The 22,983-nt window shown below is 37.3% G+C and overlaps 1 protein-coding gene across 3 annotated transcripts in view; it reads left to right on the top strand.

The window, feature by feature from the left end:
• The window catches only part of Mmut (methylmalonyl-CoA mutase), a 31,353-nt gene extending 9,079 nt beyond the window's left edge, over positions 1-22,274 (top strand). For all 3 annotated transcript variants that reach the window (XM_057751886.1, XM_057751885.1, XM_057751887.1), the window contains exons 5-13: positions 1,888-2,059; positions 4,594-4,842; positions 7,635-7,746; positions 8,998-9,113; positions 12,744-12,859; positions 13,857-13,988; positions 16,419-16,566; positions 17,019-17,186; positions 20,753-22,274. In XM_057751886.1, coding sequence (XP_057607869.1) covers positions 1,888-2,059; positions 4,594-4,842; positions 7,635-7,746; positions 8,998-9,113; positions 12,744-12,859; positions 13,857-13,988; positions 16,419-16,566; positions 17,019-17,186; positions 20,753-20,881 — 1,342 coding nt within the window. In that variant the 3' untranslated portion in view covers positions 20,882-22,274. The remainder of the gene's footprint in view (positions 1-1,887; positions 2,060-4,593; positions 4,843-7,634; positions 7,747-8,997; positions 9,114-12,743; positions 12,860-13,856; positions 13,989-16,418; positions 16,567-17,018; positions 17,187-20,752) is intronic.
• Positions 22,275-22,983: the final 709 nt, after the last annotated feature.

Raw genomic sequence — 22,983 nt, 5'->3', positions numbered from 1 at the left:
CACACTTCTGTATAAATTGGAAGAATGCCATCTTTCTAGTGAGCACAACTGACTTATGCATGGAGTTATATTAAAATATAAACATGAGATCAAGTTATATTATACTTTTCCCCTTGAAAATATCAAAATCATCTACTTTTTTTTCTTTAATAGGTATATAAATGTTTGGGGACACACAATACTAGAAACTATATTGTCTCAAAATGAATTGTGAACTAAGTTGCATGAAAAATATGGAAACATTTCAATGAAGTTTATGAACTATTTAAATTGGTCAGAAATAATCATTCAGATCAGCAATACCTTAGTGAGCTTGTCCCCCAAGTGAGACTTACCTGTGTGCTGGCAATTCAAACGTGCAAAACATGGCAAATGACAATTTTTTTTTTTTGTTCTAAGACATTGTAGCTTGTTATTACTTCAGCTTCCAAAATATGGTCCATTGACTCCTAGGGATTACATAGATCTTCAAGGTTTACAGTGTTCCTGAGTACTTTAAAACTTGGTTTTCCTTTTACATTTTTATTTCCCCCAGGGTTGGTATAAACCTACGTGGTATGTTATATTGAGATAGATGGGAGATATAGATGGCTTTAGCTGTCTTCGTTTAAGCTGCACATTGAAGAGGTTTGAAAAAGTGCAAAACAGGACTAGGGAAATGACCAGATGGTCTGAGGATCTGCGTTTAATCCCCACAGCCCACACATCAATGCTGTAGACATGTTTGGAATCCCAGTGCTGAGGAGGCAGAGGCAGGTGGGTTCCTGGGGTTCACTGGCCAGTTATCTCGGATATACCCTGTCTCAAAAATAAACAACAAAAACAGGTCGATGCTGCCCAAGAAACAGACCTCATTTGGCTTGTGCGTGCACACCTCCACACACGGACACACAGAAAATGGACACCCTTCTAATAAAAACATTTTAAAATAAAAATGATTCTTCTAAGTTTTAATATTATGATAAGAAAATGTTACTGTTTAAAAGGTATATATTTTACATGTTATATGCTTATTATTTTACATGAACTAATGGATAAAATTTATATAATTATATTGAAATAATGAAAAGTTTTTCACAGTCTTCAGTAGATTTTAAGGATGAGCCCAGATCCTAAGACCTCTCAGTACTGGAGTTCATTGAGTTTTATTAAACGTTAGTGTCCTAGTGCCCTTTGGTTTACATGAGATTATGGCCACCAGAAGCAAATAGGTAATCTATATATGTAAATCAGTTAAATCCATTGCAGAATGTGAGGTAAAAGGGAATAGTGAGGTTAGGGACAAATTAGAGGAGAATGTGACTAAACTCAGTGCTCAATCATTTTCTTAAAACACACACAAATTAAACTATCCCATGCTGTACAAACAAAGTAAGCATGGGATTCTGTTCTTTCAGTCACAACCTTGTGTTACAAAGTTATTTTTTTTTTTTAATTTTTGTAACAAAATGGATCTTGAGCTGGACATGTAGGTAAATGGTGAAAGCATTTGCCTAGCAAGTGTACGGCCCAAGGTTCAATTCCAGCGCTGAGTAAATAAGAATTTGATTCTCCGGGTGAAACCCAGGGTCTAGTGTGTGTTGGGTAAATACTCTACCACTTAGCCACGTCCCCTGCCCAAGAATGTATCTTACTCAGCACACAAGAGCAAATTCTTTCCTGAAGGAAACCATTGTGAAGGGAATAATTCTTCCCAGAAGCAAACATTCCCAGCCATTTTTGTGTTAGGGTCACAGTTACTTAGATATGTGTGTGCTTTGCTTTACTTCAAATCAATTGTTTGAGATTCAGATCTGGACACGGGTTTTTCTAGTGTGTGATACAATTTGTTTTCATTTCTTATTTGTGTTTTTAAGTTCCATCTACTTCTGGACTTTACCTTTTTAGGTTGTCTTTCTTTTGGGGAATTGGGATGAACTTCTACATGGAAATAGCGAAGATGCGAGCTGGGAGAAGACTTTGGGCTCACTTAATAGAAAAGATGTTCCAGCCTAAGAACTCCAAATCTCTTCTTCTACGAGCACACTGCCAGACATCGGGGTGGTCACTTACTGAGCAGGTGTGTGTCTATCTGAAAATAATATCTTGAATAAAGAAAACAAACATTTAACAGCCTGTTTGCTAATATTTGAAGGTCATGAGTATCTTCAAGTATAATGCACTCTTAGGTTTTGAGTTTACACATTTTGAAAAGAGTAAGCGCCCTCTAGTGGTTAACTCAGATCATTTCTATCTTGGCTTGTGACTATTCCCCTTTTATTTTCTTAGTAGTTTAGTGTTTGTTCTGCCACGTCATCTTCATATTTGTGGCCTTATATTTAGCTCTCTTCATTTCCCCTCCCCCACACCCTTTTCCCAGTGCTTTCCTTTCTTTTCCTAGACAGTTCCCTGTTCCATTTTTTAAAAATCATATTTTTCTGTTTTATCACATCTATCCTCTCTATTACTCACCAACCATAAGATATCATCCTCCCCTTCTTTTAGTTTTGTGGCCTACAAACACACTTGTAAATACACACACACACACACACACACACACACACACATATTTAAGTTTAAATCTGGTTCTGTGGATGAGAGAAAAATGCAAGGTAATTGTCCTGATTCTGGCTTATTTTGCTGAACATCTGATTTCCAGTTATACCATTTTCCTGCAGGTCATGATTCATTTTTATTTATAGCTGTGTAAGATTCCATTGCATTTATCTATCACATTCTCCTTTCATGCGTTGATAGAGATCTAGACTGATTTCATTTCCTAGTGATTGTGACTAGAGAATTAATAAACCTGGATATGCAGGTATCTCTGTGGTGTGTTGATTTAGAGCCCTTTGGGTGTGTACTCAGCAGTGATATAGCTGGACCATATGGTGTGCTACTTTTAGGACTCTTTGACCGAGCACACTGATTTCTGTAGTAGCTCTGCAGCCGTTCATGCTCTCACCAACAGTCAATAGGGCTCCTCTTTGCATCTTTGCTGATGTTGTCGCTGTTTGTTTCCTTTCCTTTTTTTCTCCTTTCCTCTCCTTCCTTTTTTTTCTTTCTGTCTTTTACATTTTTTAGCCTTCTAATCTGGAATAGAACTCAATGTACAGATCAGGCTGGTCTCTGTCTGCCTCTGCGTCCTGAGTGCTGGGATTATAGGCGAGCGGATCTCCCCTGTGTCGTTGGTGTTCGTGATGATAACCATTCAGACTTGGATGAAGTGGAATCTTAAAGCAGTTTTACTATCATTTCCTTGATGGCTAAGGCTGTGGACACTTCAAGTTTGTGTATTTATTCTTTGGAGTTTTTTTCTTGGTCTTTAGGCTTTAGCCTCTTTAGTCTTTTCAGTGCATTAGCTTGGTCAGGGATTTAGGAATTTGGTGGTTTGGGTTTGGGGTCTCATTGTTTGCAGCTCTTTACATATCTTAGGTATTATTCTCCTATTTGGTGTGTAGTGGCAGAGTTTTTATTTACCCATCTGAGCCAGTCTCTTCACTCTGGTGGTTGTTTACTTTGTTATACAGGAGATTTTACATTTCATGGAATTTCATCGTCAATTCTTTGGATTATTTACTGTGTAATACAGTGAAAAATTATTTGCTGATAAAGAAATAAAAACCACATTATAATTAATACTTGTGAACGATTTTGAAGAGATACATCTTATTATAAAACTACTTATTTATGATTTGTTCTTATCCTAGTTCACACACACGCACGCACAGGCACTTAAAGATTACTATCCTTTGAATAGTATAACTTGATTCCATTAAAATTGTGTGGTGATACTTTGCTTCTGTATCCATTCATATCCATCCCCAAACTGCATTGGACACTGGTGTAGGTTATATAGTTGTTGCTTGATTATAATGTCTCTTATAGCTCTGTCTGTGAACTTTTTTCTTGTTTTGTTTTTATTTTTGGTTTAATGTTTTAGGATCCCTACAATAACCGTCCACATACCGTGATTTTTAACTTACATGTCTTTTTTACTGTTAATGGTGAATAACAACCAAGATGTTCTTTATGACTAGAAGTAGAGATTGTGAGGCTGGAAGGAACTTGTGTTACTATCCTGATTTTTCCAATTAAAACTGAAATCTATAGACTAGCCTACATCACACTTAGAAATATAATGAATTAGAATCCTATTTCCTACCTTAGAATTTACACTGAATCACTTTAATTAGTCAGTTAAGTGCGTACTTCGTACACATCCATTGCAGGAGATACTCTGAGGTATGAGAAATATTTAGGAGATTATAAATTAGGAAAAAAGATTCCTGTAATCAAAGAAAAATTACATTTCATGATATGCTTATGGAACAGTATTTAAACATTGTAAAATTGTTTGGTATTTTAGAGGAATATATGAGACAATGTTTTCATCCCTAAGTCTGGAATAGACACCTTGACTCTTAATTCTTTTCCAGCTTGCTCACTACTTTGTGTGAGTTTATTTAATACTCTGATGTCTGATGTTCAATCCATCCCCAAACTGCATTGGACATTGGTGTAGGTTATATAGTTGCTGGTTGATTATAATGTCTCTTATAGCTCTGTGATCTTTTTTCTTATTTTGTTTGTATTTTTGGTTTAATATTTTAGGATCCCTACAATAACATTGTCCGCACTGCAATTGAAGCAATGGCAGCCGTGTTTGGAGGGACACAGTCTTTGCATACAAATTCTTTTGATGAGGCTCTGGGCTTGCCCACTGTGAAAAGCGCTCGAATTGCCCGAAACACACAAATCATCATTCAAGAAGAATCTGGGATCCCAAAAGTGGCTGATCCTTGGGGAGGATCGTACATGATGGAGTCCCTCACAAATGATGTTTATGAAGCTGCTCTGAAGGTCAGTTTCTCCTCTTTTTTGATCTATAAATAATCATTTTTAAATTTATACTAAAATTATAAAATGTATGTGAGGAAAGTGGAATTTATCTTTGACTTTATAGTTTTTACTACTAAAGCATAACTTAAAAGTATATTTCTGTTTCTATGGTTATATTTTATGCAGGATTAAAAGCTAGCTATTACTAAAAGTGCATGTGCTTACACAGATGCAAAGACACAGACAGACACACAAGTAGACAACATGCATAGAACCAGACAAACTTACACAGATACATAGATAAATAAGCAAACAGACACATGAATACAGGCTCACACTGACAAAGACAGACATAAACAGATACACAGACACATACAGAGACACACATACACATATACACAGGCACGCACACACACACACACACGGGGAGGGGGTAGGCAGTACTCTATTGTGTTTCAGTTCTTATTTTTCTGTTTACAGGAGTAAACTATACTGCTTCTTTTGTTTTTTTTTTTTAAATATTTATTTATTTATTATTATACAATATTCTGTCTGTGTGTATGACTGCAGGCCAGAAGAGGGCACCAGACCTCATTACAGATGGTTGTGAGCCACCATGTGGTTGCTGGGAATTGAACTCAGGACCTTTGGAAGAGCAGGCAATGCTCTTAACCTCTGAGCCATCTCTCCAGCCCCTGCTTCTTTTGTTTTTATCTGTGTATTTTAAATGACACATATACTGTTTTTACTGATTTTGTTGGCTTTGGGTTTTAGACACTGTCTTTTGATTTCTGCTCTGGAAACATTTAGTATTTCAGCTGATAAAAATCTTCTTTCTTTCCCCTTCCTACCAATATAATGCTATCACAGTTTCTCCCTTCCTGTCATTCTTATTTGCTTTGAACTGGCTTTTCTCTAGGTCTTTTGACATTTATGGAATATAAAACCTTAATCTCATGCCTGTTATTTTGAAGTACTTCTTTTTTTAAAAACTATGTAATAGTCATATATGTGTGTAATATGTTTGAATAAAATCCACCCGTATTCTTTTCGAATTCTCCTCTCTTCTACTTTTTCCTCCTAACTTCACATGCTCTCTCTTAAGAAAAGAAATAACCGACTATGTCCATTTGTGCTGCCTTTCTGCATGGATGCAAGACCATCTACTGTTAGAACACTGCTCCCTACAGCTAATGGGCTCTCCCCCTCCTCACAGATATCAGTTGCCAGGAGCTTCTAAGATAGGGATGGGATGCTAACTCCTTCACTATCCATACTGAGGTTTTGACTGGTTTAATCTTGCAGGTTTTTTGCTTGCAGTTCCAGACAGCCACTGTGAGTTCATAGACGCAACTGGACAGTCATGCCTGGCAAAACTGATTTTTTCCAGAATAATCTACTCTCTCTACCTCTTAAAACTGTCTACCTCCTCTTCCACAGTGATGACTTGAGCCTTTGGGAAAAGAATGTGATGTAGATGTCCTATTCGGTGCCGACCATTCCAGTGTCTTAGTCTCTGAGTGCTGAGCAGTTGTGCATCTCTCTGTTAATTTTGATGTATTTCTCAGAGAAGCTTCCTAGTCATTTATAAATTTATGTGTTTGAAAGTTTCTTCTTTGTGTTCTTATCCTTGACTCGCATGGGAAGCAGAGGAAGCCCTGGGTTAATGTGTAAGGAGTGGATGAAATCCTGAGCCCATCATGTCAAGGACCTTGATTCCTCAGGCTGGGGAACTGGCAAAGCCTTCCTCTGCTCTGTGAGCAGATGTTGACAGTGTGTGCAAGAACAGCAAGTGCAGCTTGTTTCTCCTGGCTGACTGCAGCCTGAGGCTGCTGTCTGAGAGACTCCATGTGGAGGCTAGATAAGCGCCCCCTGCTGTGCTCTGCATAAGAAGCACATAGCTTCTTGGCCATTGCTCATCACTGGTGCATTTCTCTCCATCGAGGAGCTTAGGGCCCACCTCATCCCAGCTTTGCTTATATTACTTGTATCTGTCTGTCTTTCTTAATGTCCTGTTACCCACAGTCAAGTTCACAAACCCATGTATGAGCTACAGCGGACTTGATTTAAAATTATTTCTATGCATGACTCTGTGATCAAATTTATTAATACTAGTTTGCTTTTCATTCTAAGTTCTTTTTCTTGCCTCTTATATTTGTGATCAGAAGTACCATATCTTTCTTTCTGAAAACATCAGTATTCTTCTGATTATGTGTTGATACCCAGCTCATATGCATATTTTATTCTATATTATACTGAGTTTTTGATGATTCTCTTCCATCTCATATACACACATATATGACACCACATTTTGTTTTTCAGATTAAGAGTAGAAATGCATTTTAACATATATTTTTCTTTTTTTATGTGTATGTGCTTTTTTATTTTTATTTATTTTTGTAAACCTTAAAAACCTTGTTCATATAAAAATAAAGGCTTGAGAATGAACCTTATAAACTTTGTTCATGTAAAAGCAAAGGCTAGAGAATTGGAGGGCTATTGCTGGCCTTTCCCCACAAGATGTGACTGAGGAATTTCAGGCCTTCCAGAATATACTTTAAAGTTTTTCTTTTGTCTCTTTAGGTAGCTTTACACACATAAGTTCTGATTATTTCTCTTGTATTTAATCAGTTATTTTCTTATAAAATATTAATTTAGCTCGTAATTTGAATGCTTTGGGGGATATATAACATATAGGGCTAGGTTGAATGTCCTCATCTCTCAGTTTTACTAACTTTCTTGTCTTTTCTCCTTTTGTTTCCTTCCTTTCTTTTCTTCCTCCCCCCCATCTCTCTTTTCCTTTCTTTCATTAGCTCATATATGAAATTGAAGAAATGGGTGGGATGGCCAAAGCTGTAGCTGAAGGAATACCTAAACTTCGCATTGAAGAATGTGCTGCCCGAAGACAAGCTAGAATAGATTCTGGTAAGAGAGAATAGAAAAGTTTGTGTATGAACTGCAATGATTAAGGAGAACTATTAGTTTCTGGCTATGGATACCGTGCACAATCAATACAAATACATTTTAAAATGAAATAGCAATGGAAAAATAGGGCTTTTGTAAAATATTTCTCATATTCAAATATATTTAAATATATTTATCTGTCTGTATCTTGTATCTTTGCATTCTTGCAAGCACACAGGCAAGCATATATGTACTTACAACACAGATGTGCATATGTGATGAGCTATTGCCAATGACAATATCAAGCTGGCATGCTTGGCCGTCTTAGTGCTGTCCATGGAAGAATTGGTTCACTCTGGGGATACCTTTTGGTATGCCCTGTTAGAGCTGTGTCCTGTGGCTGGGAATGCAGCTGTGAATAGGACAAACATAAACTCTCCTGTGTCTAGAGATTTCATTACAGTGAAAAGGAACTGAACTGAGTGACCACTGGTGATTCTAAGTGCTGGGAAGGAAGTAAGGAGTATAAACTAGGTGCAACAGTCAGTTACCTTTAGATGAGAGAAGTATGCTCACAATGTTGATTTATTATTGACAGATTTTTAAAGTATTTGTCTTTCCATTTAATAACAACTGACTGTACAAAAATTCTATAAAATCATAGAAAGCTTTTGGACATCACTACTTTCTTTGCTTTCTACATCTGTCCTGGTAACCAACTGTCTTTGTTTTTTGTTGAGAATAGCAAAGTCCTTCCCTGAAGAAAACCCATCATGTAACTATGTAACTGTTTTTCCCACCTTACCTGTATCCCAGGATCGGAGTTTCTGCATTATACTGAAATTTGTTAGATAGCTGTATTTATATTAGGTAGATATTGTTATATTTACCAGAAACAGAAAGCAAGTTATGATAGAAAATAAATTAGGTATAAGATTTTGGACTTACCAAGATGGGATAGATATGAAATATTTTCTCTGAATTTGTCAAATGCAAATGTACTAGACATTGTTGCTATATTTATTCTCTGTATATATTGTATATAGTCATTGTACTTAATGTATATAGTTTTTTATTTTAATTATAGCCTTTTTTTAGAAAAAAGGGGAAATGTAGTGACATTTCAAATGTGTTTTTATAAAGACTTTAATAAATAATTAAGAATGATACTTAAAAATATTAAACTTATAAAAACGTGATAATCAGAGCGTTTTCAATAGGGAACCATTTATGAGTAAATTCACATGTTATTCTCCTTTGGGAAATCAATAGGGTCTGAGGTCATTGTTGGAGTAAATAAGTATCAGTTGGAGAAAGAGGACTCTGTGGAAGTTCTGGCCATTGACAATACTTCAGTGCGTAAGAAGCAGATTGAAAAACTTAAGAAGGTATTGTCAACCATCGTTTGATAAGTATGTCCTGGGTCTTGGGTTCTGAGTTCTCATATTGTTCTGCACAGCTTCTATAATATCCACAAGAGGTCAATATTACTTCTCATGTATTCTTTAAAGGCAAGACATTGGGAAAGTTGCTTGGATTAAATAATTAGGCAGTCATGACTCAGTGCTGAAATCACAAAGTAAGAACACAGTGTGGCTTAGGACCAGTGTTTGCGTCAGAGTCTCTCATTGTAATGGTTCCTCCAGTAGACCATGGTTCATTTGCTTTCTGATTTTTCCATGGCTCATTTGCTTTCTGATTTTTCCAGTTATCTGTCTTTGTTAGTAATTTTGTAAGCTTCAGTGTCTGGGGAGCGTTTTGCATTTTGCTGGAGTATGCTCTGTGTATCTTGGTGATCACCATATTTCTGTTCTATTTTAATTTCTTTCTGAAATGTTATATAAAAGTAGATAAAACATTTACTTTTACTGTTTTCACATATACTCTACTATCTGAAGCTGTCCTGTCTCCTAGTCTCTACCTTTTGTAATCACTGTTCTGAGGCAAGAAACAAACAAACAAATAAAACCTTTTAATTTTTTTCGTTACTTATTTTCCTTGATTAACAATCAACTTTTTCTCTCTTTGTTCAAACATTCTATAAAACTAAATAGATTTTTTTGTAGTTAGTTGGTATAGAATTCTATGCAGATATTTAATGATCTCTTTTCCACTTCCATCCCTAGTCTAAAAGCAAGTATCACATTTTATCATTGAAATCTCTATCTAGCAAGAAGCCTTATGTCCCTGCAGTCACAGGAGTCTCTATTTATTACAGCTGCAGACTCTTGACTCTTGCGCTTTAGTTTCTTATTAACTATATATTATCAAGGCTTGGGACAATCTGTTTACCATAAACTACCCTAAACCTTATTTGGGGAAAGAACCTCAGCTTCTGGAGAAATGCAAAGTTCTGTTTAAGCCCTTGAAACATTTAAACCTAGAATGACTCTTAGGACTATGGCTAAATCAGACTTCTTTCATTATAAGGTAGGCGGATCTCTGTGAGTTCGAGACCAGCCTGGTCTACAAGAGCTAGTTCCAGGACAGGCTCCAAAGCCACAGAGAAACCCTATCTCGAAAAACCAAAAATAAATAAATAAATAAATAAAATAAAATAAAATAAAAGTTAACTTTCACCATAATTAATCAATTTAATGTTTCTGCTGTGGTACCCTGAGCTCTTTCTGGTACTGAGTTAAAGTTTATATTTTCCCATGGTTTCCTTACAAGAAGATCCATGTTTGGCTGTTACGAGACCCACCCGCTGCACCCCAAGGCTGAACCACGTCATCACTAATTTTCTGTTAATTTTTTCTTCAGTCTCTAATCCTATTCAATTTTAGCATGTAATAATATTTTGCTCTTTTAATTTCAGTAATCCGCTGTCCAGGTAATTCTAGCTAGCTAAGGCGTGCTTGTGTTGTAGTGAGCATGGAAAGGTGTGCACACTTCCCAGGCCTTGCCTCAAGGTCCACCTTGAGGTCCACAAACTCCTATGATTTCCTTCCTGAAGCCTGCCAGCTCCACTGCTTAATCGTTCTTTCAGTCTTCTCTGCCTTATTTCTTCTCTTAGATATTTGTTTGTTTATTGTTTTTACCTAAAAATTCCAGGAATAATGTAAAATAGCAGGATGGTATGGGCATTGTTCATTTGTTAATATAATCAGTCACCGTGGCTAAAATAAAACTGCCAGTAATTGCTACTTAGTTAATACTTGCCAATTTTTATTGAAAAATTTTGCTCATCAAACTTGCTTGAACTGAATAGCTTAGAATTCCATGAATTTAAGACTAATCTTGCTTTTTGGATCATAGTTGCTGAAAATACATGTTAAAGATTGAATTGTTAGCCATTCTAGCTGTAAGTACAGATGATACTTTCAGACATTCTTGTTTCTTACAAGAATTACTCTACGCCGGGCGATGGTGGCGCACGCCTTTAATCCCAGCACTCAGGAGGCAGAGGCAGGCGGATCTCTGTGAGTTTGAGACCAGCCTGGTCTACAGAGCTAGTTCCAGGACAGGCTCCAAAGCCACAGAGAAACCCTGTCTCGAAAAACAAACAAACAAAAGAAAGAATTACTCTACGTTCTTTTTACTACTCCTTCTACCATAATACCAAGATTTATTGAGTATCTGTGCTATGCCAACAATTGCATTAGACACAAATTTTTCTCATTTAATTCTGTTAAGAATCACATGATTCTTTTTATTAATCCAATCTGAAAGAAGCTAGTTTGGAGAGATGTCTGTATCTTAAGTGAATGTCAGATGGAAATTGTACCCAGTATGAGTAGATCTCTGTGCCTTGTCTCTTCATTCTAATTCTAGTGTATTTCCAATGTTTTGACCATAACTCTACGCAAAAGGTGCATGTTTCCTCCATGCCTCCTATATGCACTGTGTGAGTGCACCTGTTGCGAAGATAGGTTTCAGTGAACAATACGTTTGTAAACGATGCTCCATGCTCATAGATGTTTTCTATTCTATTTCAATTCTAAAAACAGGTTTATCACAATTGTTAATTCTACATCACCACACTGCAGTTCATTAGGCGTCATAGCTCAGAAGCACCACACTCTAGCACACTTCACTTAGATGGAAAAATTCAGATTCAAACCATGCAGCTATGCAATAACAGAAACTAAGCCGTTTCTTTTTGAAGAGGATTTTGAATTGAGTTTTTCCTTACTGATTTTCCATCCATCTCTGATAACAGATTATAATCTCAGTGGCATCCTGGAAAATATCATAGTTTGGATTCTTTTTACAGGAGATGCAGCTTGTGAGACTTGGACTTGAGTAACATTGATTGTTCAAGTTGTTGACAGAGCACAGGAGAGCTAGGTCCTGAGGGGACATGGTTTTAGCCTTGTTCTCTATTATCTCCCCTTCTTGGTCTCTTTCTGTCAGTGATGAGGTCTCCTATTAGAATGATTTTTAAATAAAAAGAATAGCAATATGTATTCTGGCCACCATGTTGTCAGTCATCTAAAGGGCACTTCTGGTATAGTTAAGCTCCCCTGTCAGCTCTGATCTGGTGGTCTTTCCACTGTTAATTCAGAGTGTTCCTTGGCATTTCCCTGTAAAGGGCCCACCTGTTTTCATTGTGTTGTAGTTTCAGAAAAGCCTGGGTAACTATTTGCGAAGTTACTACTCTGCTTGCTTCTGATTTGTTGGCTTTGTGCTATATCAGAATTATTTTTACAGAATCCTGAATGAGTTAAACAATGGACACACTTCTTAGGTTGAATATTATGCTCTTCCATTGTTTCTCCTTCTTTTGAGGTAAAGATTATGGAACTTTAGCCGGGCGGTGGTGGCGCACGCCTTTAATCCCAGCACTCGGGAGGCAGAGGCAGGCGGATCTCTGTGAGTTCGAGACCAGCCTGGTCTACAAGAGCTAGTTCCAGGACAGGCTCCAAAACCACAGAGAAACCCTGTCTCGAAAAACCAAAAAAAAAAAAAAAAAAAGATTATGGAACTTGGTCAATAGAGTATGTATCAGGGTTTAATCTTGTAGCACCTATTTTATTGCCCTTTTGCATAAAACTGTCTCTTCTCTTCCTCCTAAGATCAAATCCAGCAGGGATCAAGCTTTAGCTGAGCGGTCTCTCGAGGCACTTACCCAGTGTGCTGCCAGTGGAGATGGCAATATTTTGGCTCTTGCTGTGGATGCAGCTCGTGCAAGGTGAACATGTGCGAGTTTGGAGATTTCCAAATAATGAAAGTTTGACCAATTTAGCTTTTCACAGTGTACTTAAATAAAAAATTGCTTCTGTAAATTCTGTGAGCCTAAAAGAAAGTAATGGAAACTGGTTTCAGTACTTACTAATATTTAAAATATTAATATACTTTGAGGGATATTGGTAGTTGTATAATTCACTGTAGCTTAGAACACATGGCACTGTTATAATGCATCAAGGTCTTTGATTTGTAGGCTGAGATTCTGATATTCTCAGCTTTATGATGAAGGTTCTGTGTACAACCCTGGCATAGTCTTTGAAGGAAAAGAGGGGGAACTCTTATGTGATAATTGTTAGGTAAAGGTTATTGTCCTGTCATTGCTTCTGAATCATTATAATCTTGAAGCAACCAGAAGAATAAGCAACTCCCAATACTAATCCTTGCCCCTTTTTTGCTAGATAAGTCTGGTGTTGTAAGATGAAAATAGAAGTAAGGGTGAAAAGGCGGGGAGGAATGCCAAGAGAGTACTTGTCAAAGTGTTTTACTCTCTTATTTTGTGTTGATGCCGTGGCCTATTTCACACTGTTTTCTGTCTGGTCTTTTTGAGTTCACCACTCTCCTTGGCTGGAACACACTGAAAGATTTATTTCTCATCAGAAAATGTCACTGGTACTTTAGCTCCGCCTGTTCATATTGATAAATGGGATTTTGTTGAGTTGCATTCAGACACTGACTGACTTGTAACTTTAAGGTCGTGTAGTCTTTATTTTGCTTGACAGGTGTTGTAAAGGGACCGGAGTGTAGATTGGCCCCAAGAGTCAATTTTATATTAAGTATTCTCAGGAAAGATGTTTTCTTAGTATTTTATAAACTTTCTTGAGGTTTTACAGTGTATTTTTATTTATTAACAAAGCATTCTAATTGTATTGATTATTGAGGTAAATATTTATCTACTTATTGTTAATTAATACTCTCCCTGGCACCTCTTTTTAATACTGTAGATGCACAGTTGGAGAAATCACAGACGCTTTGAAAAAGGTTTTTGGTGAGCATAAAGCTAATGATCGTATGGTGAGTGGAGCCTATCGGCAGGAGTTCGGAGAAAGTAAGGAGATAACATCTACCATCAAGAGGTACTGGGTGAGCTCTAGTGAGCTCTGGTCTCATCTTTGTGTTAGTTAATACACTTCCCTTGAGCCTGCCGATGGCTTAGTTAGTGTCCTTGCTACTTGGGAAATACATTGACTGTTGTACTAGTCTGCTGTTCTTCTAAAATGAGTAAATATTGAATAGAATATATATATTATACAGTTAATATATAACATATGGTTAACATAATTTATAACATTTATTACATAATTTATTATTATTTATTATAAATATGCAGTCTTGTGCCAGTATGTGAAACTATGATATTTTGGCCAATCATAGATTTTATACATAGTGGCCATCCCATAAGATTATAATGGTTCTAATTTCTGTCTCCCATTGGTATTGCACCTAGTGATGTAGCCATGGTCACAGCCATGTGTTTATGGTGATGCTGCTATACACCTGTGCTCTACTAGTTACATAGAAACATAGCATTTGCCATCATGTACAGTGTGTAGTAACCAATGATAACAAACAATGCTGTTACTCATTTCCTGTTGCTTTAATTTTTATGTTAGAGTATATTCTTCCTACTGGTAAATATGGTGTACTGCCAAAGAGTATACAGGCAGGCTGTAAGCAGCCTCACATACTTCTGCTAACTACATCTCAATTGCACCATTTTTTCCTGAATTTGATTTAATTTTGTGTTGGGGACCGGTCTCAACAAAAGCACTCTTGCTAGGGTAGAGGTGTGGGAAAATAAAGACAGGAACCACAAGACAGTAATGGGAGGGAGTATCAGGGATTATTCAGATCTTGAAAAATCACCCACACTTACTGTTCCATAGCTTTTTATACCAAACGTAAACTGGGGGAGAAGGCTTCATTAACATGATAGCATGAGACTTCCATCATCAGCATTCTGTTGCCTAGGTAGCAGGATGTCTCAAGTCAGGTTTACTCACATACACTTGGTCACATAGGCAGAAAACACCCCTTCCCCAGATGATCTCTCAGCTACAAAGGAAGGAGCAGAAGGACATTGGTATATCCTGACCACTTATCAGGATGGTGCTGAGTTTTCTTCAAAAAGGGGCCAAACAGCCACCTCCTGAGCTAGAAGGTGTGATTAAGCCTTGGTATTCCCCAAACTCTCTGACCATCAGATAAGGTAGCAACTGGGCCTGCATATCTTGGCCCCCACAGTTTTGTGCTTCTTTTTCAACACTTGTAGGAACAGAAAGTTCTCTCTCTCTCTCTCTCTCTCTCTCACACACACACACACACACACACTTCATAGAGCCTGGGTATGTAGTATACTGTACCACTAAGCTTATATAATTGTATCAGGTTTTCACATTGACAAAGCCACCTCATGATGTGTTTCTCTGAAGATGTTTTGGTCATTTAATAATTTATAACTATAATGAATTACATGTATAGTACATACTGACTGATGAGAATGCAATTAAATATTAAAACCAATAATCACTTGGCAAGGATTTTTTCATTTCAAACATTTGTTTATTTAATTGATGCTGGTACTGCTTCAGATCCTCCAGGTGGAGAGCTTACAGTCATGTTGCTATAGACTTCCTAACTTTTGTCACAAGCTTTAGTTACTTGAGTAGTTAAAACTTAATTTTCTCATTTGAAAACTAAACACATGACTGCTACCTGGGCAAAATGTAAAACCAGTCTTCACTGAGGTGACAGTGAGGACTGTTGCCACTGCCTGACGTGAAGCTGGAATGTGATTTGTTTCTTGAGTGTAAAACTGGCTTCTGGGTTATGGTGTTTTCAACTTGTGTAACACACTTCCCTCAAAAAACTGCATTAACAGTTAAATAGTCTATAAATGATAAATATAAGCCAATGTAAAAGTCATCAGAAGAAACCTTTTTTACAAACAAAAATTGATGTATTTTGTCATGTTTATACAATTTGTCATTTTATACACACAAGCATTCTGATTATGTATTATCTGGATGGGCCGCATTCTATGGCAATACTGGCTTCACAGAAAGGGTGTGGTAGTGCTCCTTCCCATTCTGTTGTATGGAGCAGTGTGAGGAGCATTGGTGTTAGCTTTTCTCTGAAGGATTGGTAGAATTTGGCAGTGAACTCTCCAGTCCAAAGCTTTTCTTTCATGGGCACTGTTTCTGCCTTGATTCCATTGTCTGTTGTAGGTCAGTCAGGTGTTTGTCCATTGATGTAACTTTAGCAGACCAAAGTTGTCTGGGGATTTATCCATTCTTGGGGTGGTGGGCACACAGGCTGCACTGTCTTTCAAACCAGACGATAACCATATTCAAGGCTTGCATGGCATTCTCACTATTAAATATAGATATTAATGAGATGCACATTAAGTGGGCATTCTTAAAAAATTTCTATGGGTAAACTGCAGTTTTACACCTTACATCGGACAGTTAATATTTAACTATTATTACATTTTTAAATGTTCCTAGAGTTAATCAATTCATGGAACGTGAAGGTCGCAGACCCCGTCTTCTTGTGGCAAAAATGGGACAAGATGGCCACGACAGAGGAGCCAAGGTCATTGCTACAGGATTTGCTGATCTTGGTTTTGATGTGGATATAGGCCCTCTTTTTCAGGTATGTATTGAAATTATTTTCAAAAGTATAACACATTCTGCATTTTCCAATGTATATAATTCACTTAATTTATGACTAAAAATAAAAACTCATGTTAACTCTGATGTTTGTGAATGTAAATGTCAGTTGAGAATGAAATGTGTGAGGCTTTGGATGGTGAAGCTACCTTAAAGGCTTTATTTTTGTAGTCTTTGAGTGTCAGTTGGTATTTATGGTCAGTAAAGATTACCATGAAAATTCCTTGGGGAAATTTTTTTGTTCTTAGACTTAATTGGTGAATTCCAGTCCCAGAAGCACATACAAGATTGGTGTTCATTGTATCAGTAGCTTCAATATCACTCAAAATGTGACAATAAGGGTCTGGGAAGTGACAGGTATAATTGTGGAACGCTGAGGAAAGAACCCCAGTGCTTTGTTTCACCCTTACCTGTCTCTGCCTTCTGTGTGCTCAGACCCCCCGTGAAGTCGCCCAGCAGGCTGTGGACGCAGATGTGCATGCTGTGGGCGTCAGCACACTTGCTGCTGGTCACAAAACCCTCGTTCCTGAGCTTATCAAAGAGCTTACTGCCCTGGGACGGCCAGATATCCTTGTCATGTGTGGCGGTGTGATTCCACCACAGGTATTTTTCTTCTGCATACTTTTCTGCATATATGTACATGTTCACATCTACACACATAGACACTCACACACAGCCTTTACTGGAGTTACTAACAGGAGTGCAGGTAAGGATTTACTTACAGGAGTCGGGGTGACTCGAAAGCAGATGCGTCACTAAAAAGCCCTCCCTGACACTGGCGAAGACTTAAGAAAGCTGCCTCCCTGGAGCTCTCTGCAGGACTTAGACAGCTTTGCTGCTCAGTCTCCTCCAGCAGTAGTACACTGCTTCTGTCGCCTTGGGGTGGGGTCCTTGTCAATCTTGCAGCTTTCAGCTATCCCAGGCGTGTGAATTTTGTTTTCTCCTGAATCTTAGGAATCGCCTTGCTTTTCCCTCGAAGAAAGGTTTCAATGATTCGGAGGAAATTGCTATGTAAGACAACACATATATATATACTGCCTACCCCCATGCATATGTATCAGGCTATGAAACTGGAGACAGTGCAGGACTGAAACATGCACAGACAGACAGACAGACAGACAAAAAGATAGTAGATAGATAGATAGATAGATAGATAGATAGATAGATAGATAGATAGATAGATAGATAGACAGACAGGTGGGCAGGCAGGCCGACAAGCAGACAGACAGACAGACATAGAAAAAAAATATATATATATAGAGAGAGATACATAGATAGATAGGCAGGCAGGCAGGCAGGCATGTTTCTAAGGATGAACTGGTTTTAGATACAGAGGCAAGTTATGCCTCAGTGATTTCACTGGTAAATTCTGCACACAGTGAGCATTGTTATTTTTTTTTATTAAGGTTATATTTTAATTCATTATATAAAATTTAATTTAGCTTTTTTCAAAAAATTGTATGAGAAAACCACCAGGAACTTATGATAGCTCTCTACCATCTCCATATTTAGTTAACAGTGGCAGAGAGATGCAGATAGAAGCAGTGAACTTCCCAATATAGAGAGAAAGATGGTGCAAATGAGGTGTGTTTGTACCTGGGCAGCAGTATAGAGGCTTTGGATGGGTCTTTTAGGTAGCTTGCATCTGTTGGAGAGTTCCTCATCCATTTTATTGATAGCCCCATCCTTGAATGCTTCTCTACCTCATAGTTATGTCCTTTGCATAGCTTTGTAAACTCCTTTACTAGTAAAACTATTTTGATTGAAATAACTTTTCTGGAGTAAAAAATAACCATACTGCTAGCACATGAAATCAGCTTGTCCTGAATATTATAGGCAATAAGGAGAGGAAGTAGATACTCAAAAAGGAAAAGAGAAATAAATGATATCAATTAATTATCAATGAGGTGAAAGAACACCACCCCGTGTTATTGCTGTTGTGTAGAAGAATCACTTAAGATGCAAAAGGACCTATTCCCCACCTGCTTTCCAATGATAACCACTTTTCCTTTTTAATTGAGATTAGGAAAAAATTGGTTTGGAGTGTATAGGAAAGTAGATGCTTGTAGGTGCTGCATAGACCCCACTAGAATATCCATCAGTAAAATACAATTTCGCATCTAGGTGTACAATCTTTATTCCTCTATTATACCTCACAAAATAGAATAGTGAGTTTATATTTTATTAAGAAATGAGAAAGTAGATTTGTATGAGGCTGAGATGATAAGGCAAGTGGCATCTTTTTTTTGTTTTCTTCCTACATCAATAAGTTTTTTTTTTAAATTTTTATTCTGTTACTGTAACAGATTTTCAAAGTGAAAAAAAGCTATTTTAACTCACATTTTTGGAGATTTCAGTCCATTATCTATTGTTCCTATTGTTTTGGGGAGTCTATGTTGTAGTAAGGAGACCATGAAGAAGGACAGTTAATCACCTCAGGGTCCAACATGAAAGATGAAGAAAGAATTCTCAGGCTAGTGACCCAAAACTCCTGTTAGATTCCACCTGTACCGCTTTAACACCTTGCAGTCATGCAAAGGCCTGGATCCAAACCTTTAATAGGTGGGCCTTTGAAGGCCACTAATTGAACTATAGTACTGGGTGTGTGTTAAATGCTCTTGTTACTCAACTTAAAACCACTTAGCTATTGAATTAGAAAGTGTAACACAGAGTGTTGAATCAAGCAGATGTACCATTTCCAGATGTAGCATTTACAGTTTCTGCAGTTTGATTAAACAGTCCCCATCTTCAGTACTGTGAACTCAGCCAAGATATTGGCCTCTTTGCATCCTTTTCCTCAAGTGCTTTAGGCTAGCCGAGAGAACACATGGATCCTAGGTACATTTTAAAGCGTGATCTGGCCTGCTGTGTGGAAGACATTGTGAAGTACCTTTTAATTTGGAGAAAATTCCAAATTAATACCTAAGGTGCAAGAATAAAAACAGAATAAACAACGTCCGTGTGCCCTTTGCCCACATTCTGGTATTGCTAACGTCTAACCCACCCACTAAAACCTGTGTGAGAATTAGGCAACTACGACCTTCCTTTGAGTTAGAGAATTTCAGAGTTCCCCAAAACTCACCAGCTGAATACACCATTCCATGTCTGTAGCTCAGCTGTCAGGGTAAATGCCATGAAACACTGCATTATTAGGAAAGGAAAAGGAGCTGGCAGCCTCTCATTGAGCCTCTTCTCAACCTGGAGCTGGTCGTTACCCGATGCTACAGTCATTATTATGAGCTCCTAAACAAGTAGCACCTGCTCTTTCAAGCAGTGCTGTGTTTTCAGTGCTGTAGGGCCAGTACTGCGGATATGAAGATGATTGGACATGCACTCTGTTCTCAGAAATTCAGGCAAGAAGGACACAGGTTCAGGAGTATGTGTTAAATGCTATTGCAAAGCATCTACTATTGTAAGAAGAGTACAAAGGTAGGAAAGGGTACTTGGCAGGTAATTGGAATGGTTTGTAATTTATTCTCTAGTTTTGACCATTTAAAAATGGGAGAAAAAGACCACTGTTGCAACAGTTGAACAAGACTAGACCATCTGTCCTGTATGGTAAGGGTCAAGCTTCACAGCATACCCTAAATTTGCTATTGTAGCTAAATGTGTTCTGCTGTTAACAGAGCCTCAAGCGCGTGGCGGTGCTTGTGTTCTGGGAATCCTTACACTAAAACAGTAACTGTCATTAATTAAGCTAATGACTGTAGCAGGACACAAAAACAACCAGTCCTCCTAAACAGAAAGCTGATTTATGAGGCCAGATTCATGATGTCACTGTTCACTGGTGACAGAGACATGTCCAAGAGAAAATAGACTGATACTAAGTTTAATACAGAGAACGATAAGCAGTGAGGATTTAAAGAATGGAAAATTAGGTTTTAAAGTACAGTTCCTTCTCGTTAGGGCCACATAGCTTCACATTGCAGGCAACAACAGGCAGTTTCTGGTTTAGACATGGGGGTCTGAGTGTAATGTTGCTGGTTATTGTTAACTGCCCCATCAAGAAAGGCTCCGCATGCAAACAATGTACCAGCTGAGAAAGCTTTGGTCATTGGTGAAGAAGAAGAAAGGGAAAGGTGTACACACTCATGCAGCACATATGTATGAAGTATGTTTCTTCGAAGTTGGAATGATATCTCTATTAACCAAGTAAATATGTCTAACAGGATTATGAATTTCTAAAAGAAGTTGGTGTTTCCAATGTATTTGGTCCTGGAACACGGATTCCCAAAGCCGCCATTCAAGTACTTGATGATATTGAGAAGTGTTTGACAGAGAAGCAACAATCTTTATAACATCTGGATCTGTAGTTATGACCAAAGAAGATAATAAAGCTATGTCTTCAGGTAATTCCAACATCTGTTGTTGTGCCTGTCTTGGCAGCCTCGCAGTAAAAGACCCTGATTATAAACATGCAGTTTTGCTAATACACATATTTAAAGAATATGAGTTTAAAAGTAAAAATCCCTAAAAATTATCTATACCAAATATTTCTTAAATACATTATTTTGAAAATTAAAATGGGATACTGCTAAGGAATAACTAGTAAAACAATTTCTTAAAAATAATTAAACTTTTATTTTGTTTTGCTTTTTGAGGCAGGCTCTCACTATGTGTCCTTAGATATTCTGTAACTCACTAAGTAGACCAGGTTGGTCTTAAACTCGTAGAGACCTACCTGCCTATGCCTCCCAAGTGCTGGGATTAAAGGCTGTGCCAACATGCCTGGCAAAATTGAACTCTATATATAAACAATTTGACTGATTCCTTCTGTCAATTTAGTGTTGATTTGGGTACTAGAATCTCAGGTTTCTGTGTTAATGAGTTAGCAAAATAATAACACTTAAAATCTTGGAAAAGATAGTGTGGGGTATTTATGAATGGAAATAGATTGGGATTATGAGCCTCAGCCAGATCTACTATTGCTTCAATAAAAATATTGTGTCACACCCTGCACAATGAAATAGGGAACAGACAGACACGCCTTTTAGAATTGTTCAATTCCTCCTTAGCATGAGAATGCGGTATTGTTAATATCAGGCCTGCCTCCAAACTCAGGAAAAGATGTTTGTGAACGCTTTCTTAAATAAAGTGCTGATGGTCATGTGGATTCTTCTAGAGTGCTGATTTAAGTCTGTTACATGAAATCAGTAAGCCTTCAGATCTAGAAACAGGCTCATTTGTATAGATTGTCTTATTAAAGATGAGTTACAAATATAAAAATAGTCCAAAGAGTTCTTAGTGTGGCCTTAAATAACTCATTCTTTAAAGGAAGAGAGTTGTTCTTTGTTAGGATGTGTTCAATGAAGGTGAAGTAAGAAATGAGGGTACTTCTGTAAATTTCCGTATTATAAGTCAGATAGTAGGATTTTGAAGAGCATAATCATATATTACTGTGGAATTAGACTACACTATAATGCAGTTTAATTATCAGAACAGGACTCATGGAGGGCATCATGACTACTATTGTTCCCATTTCAGAGATGAGCAGTGTGACTTCATGGTCAGCAATATATTCATTGTGTTATCTTATGTACCTTTTATAAAGAAATATATATTCAATAAATATGTTGTTCCTTTGATGTGTTCCATTGTGTGACTGGTAACTTGATATATATACCATGCTTTATATATTTGTAATTTCTGACATTTCTCTTTGAAGACCACTTTGAGAAGAACAGTCATCAAAAGCTACCAGATTTTATGTCTTTCATGTGTTTTTTGCTTAAATCACAAAGCAATAAAGTCAATAATCTCACTATTTGAAAATATTTCCTGAAGTATGCAGAAACACAATGCATAGGGTGGTAAATTTGGCTTTGCACTTGAGTAAGTGTTTATCTCTATTATATGTAGAAAATGTCAGCATTTAAACATTTTACTATTCCTTTATTTCAGAACATTCCTAAGGAAATATTCTGTCCAACTTTTTTGTCTTTGCATAAAAACCTCTGTGTTTACCAATTGGCACTTTTGAATTAGACGATGACCAAGTATACAGAGAAAGTGAATGTTCCATGGTCATCACGTTACAAAACAGAAAGGGATTAGGAAGGCATCCGCTAACTTACGCCTTCTTGATGGGACTGAAATCAAAACAGAAGGTTTTAGTGATATTATAAAACACATTCAAAATACACTGCAATGAGCATTTACTGAGATACCTGGGTCAAAGGTTAGTGCCTCCACAGCTGCTAACACATTCAGAGACACATTTTAGCCCGAGCATTCATCTTTTATCAAATGTTGGTTTTGTGAACCATAGTATGGGCCAAGGTGACAAAGTCATATACCATGTGGCATAGAACACAAATCTTTTAAGTATGTGCAGATAAAGAATAAACAGATCAGTGAGAAGCAGTAGACCCTTGTACACACAGTGTGGAACTGCAGAGAG

Source organism: Chionomys nivalis, chromosome 19 (genome assembly GCF_950005125.1).
Source record: "Chionomys nivalis chromosome 19, mChiNiv1.1, whole genome shotgun sequence".
NCBI lineage: Eukaryota > Metazoa > Chordata > Mammalia > Rodentia > Cricetidae > Chionomys > Chionomys nivalis.
The sequence above is the reverse complement of the archived record's forward strand: the minus strand, read 5'-3'. Positions and strand labels throughout refer to the sequence as shown.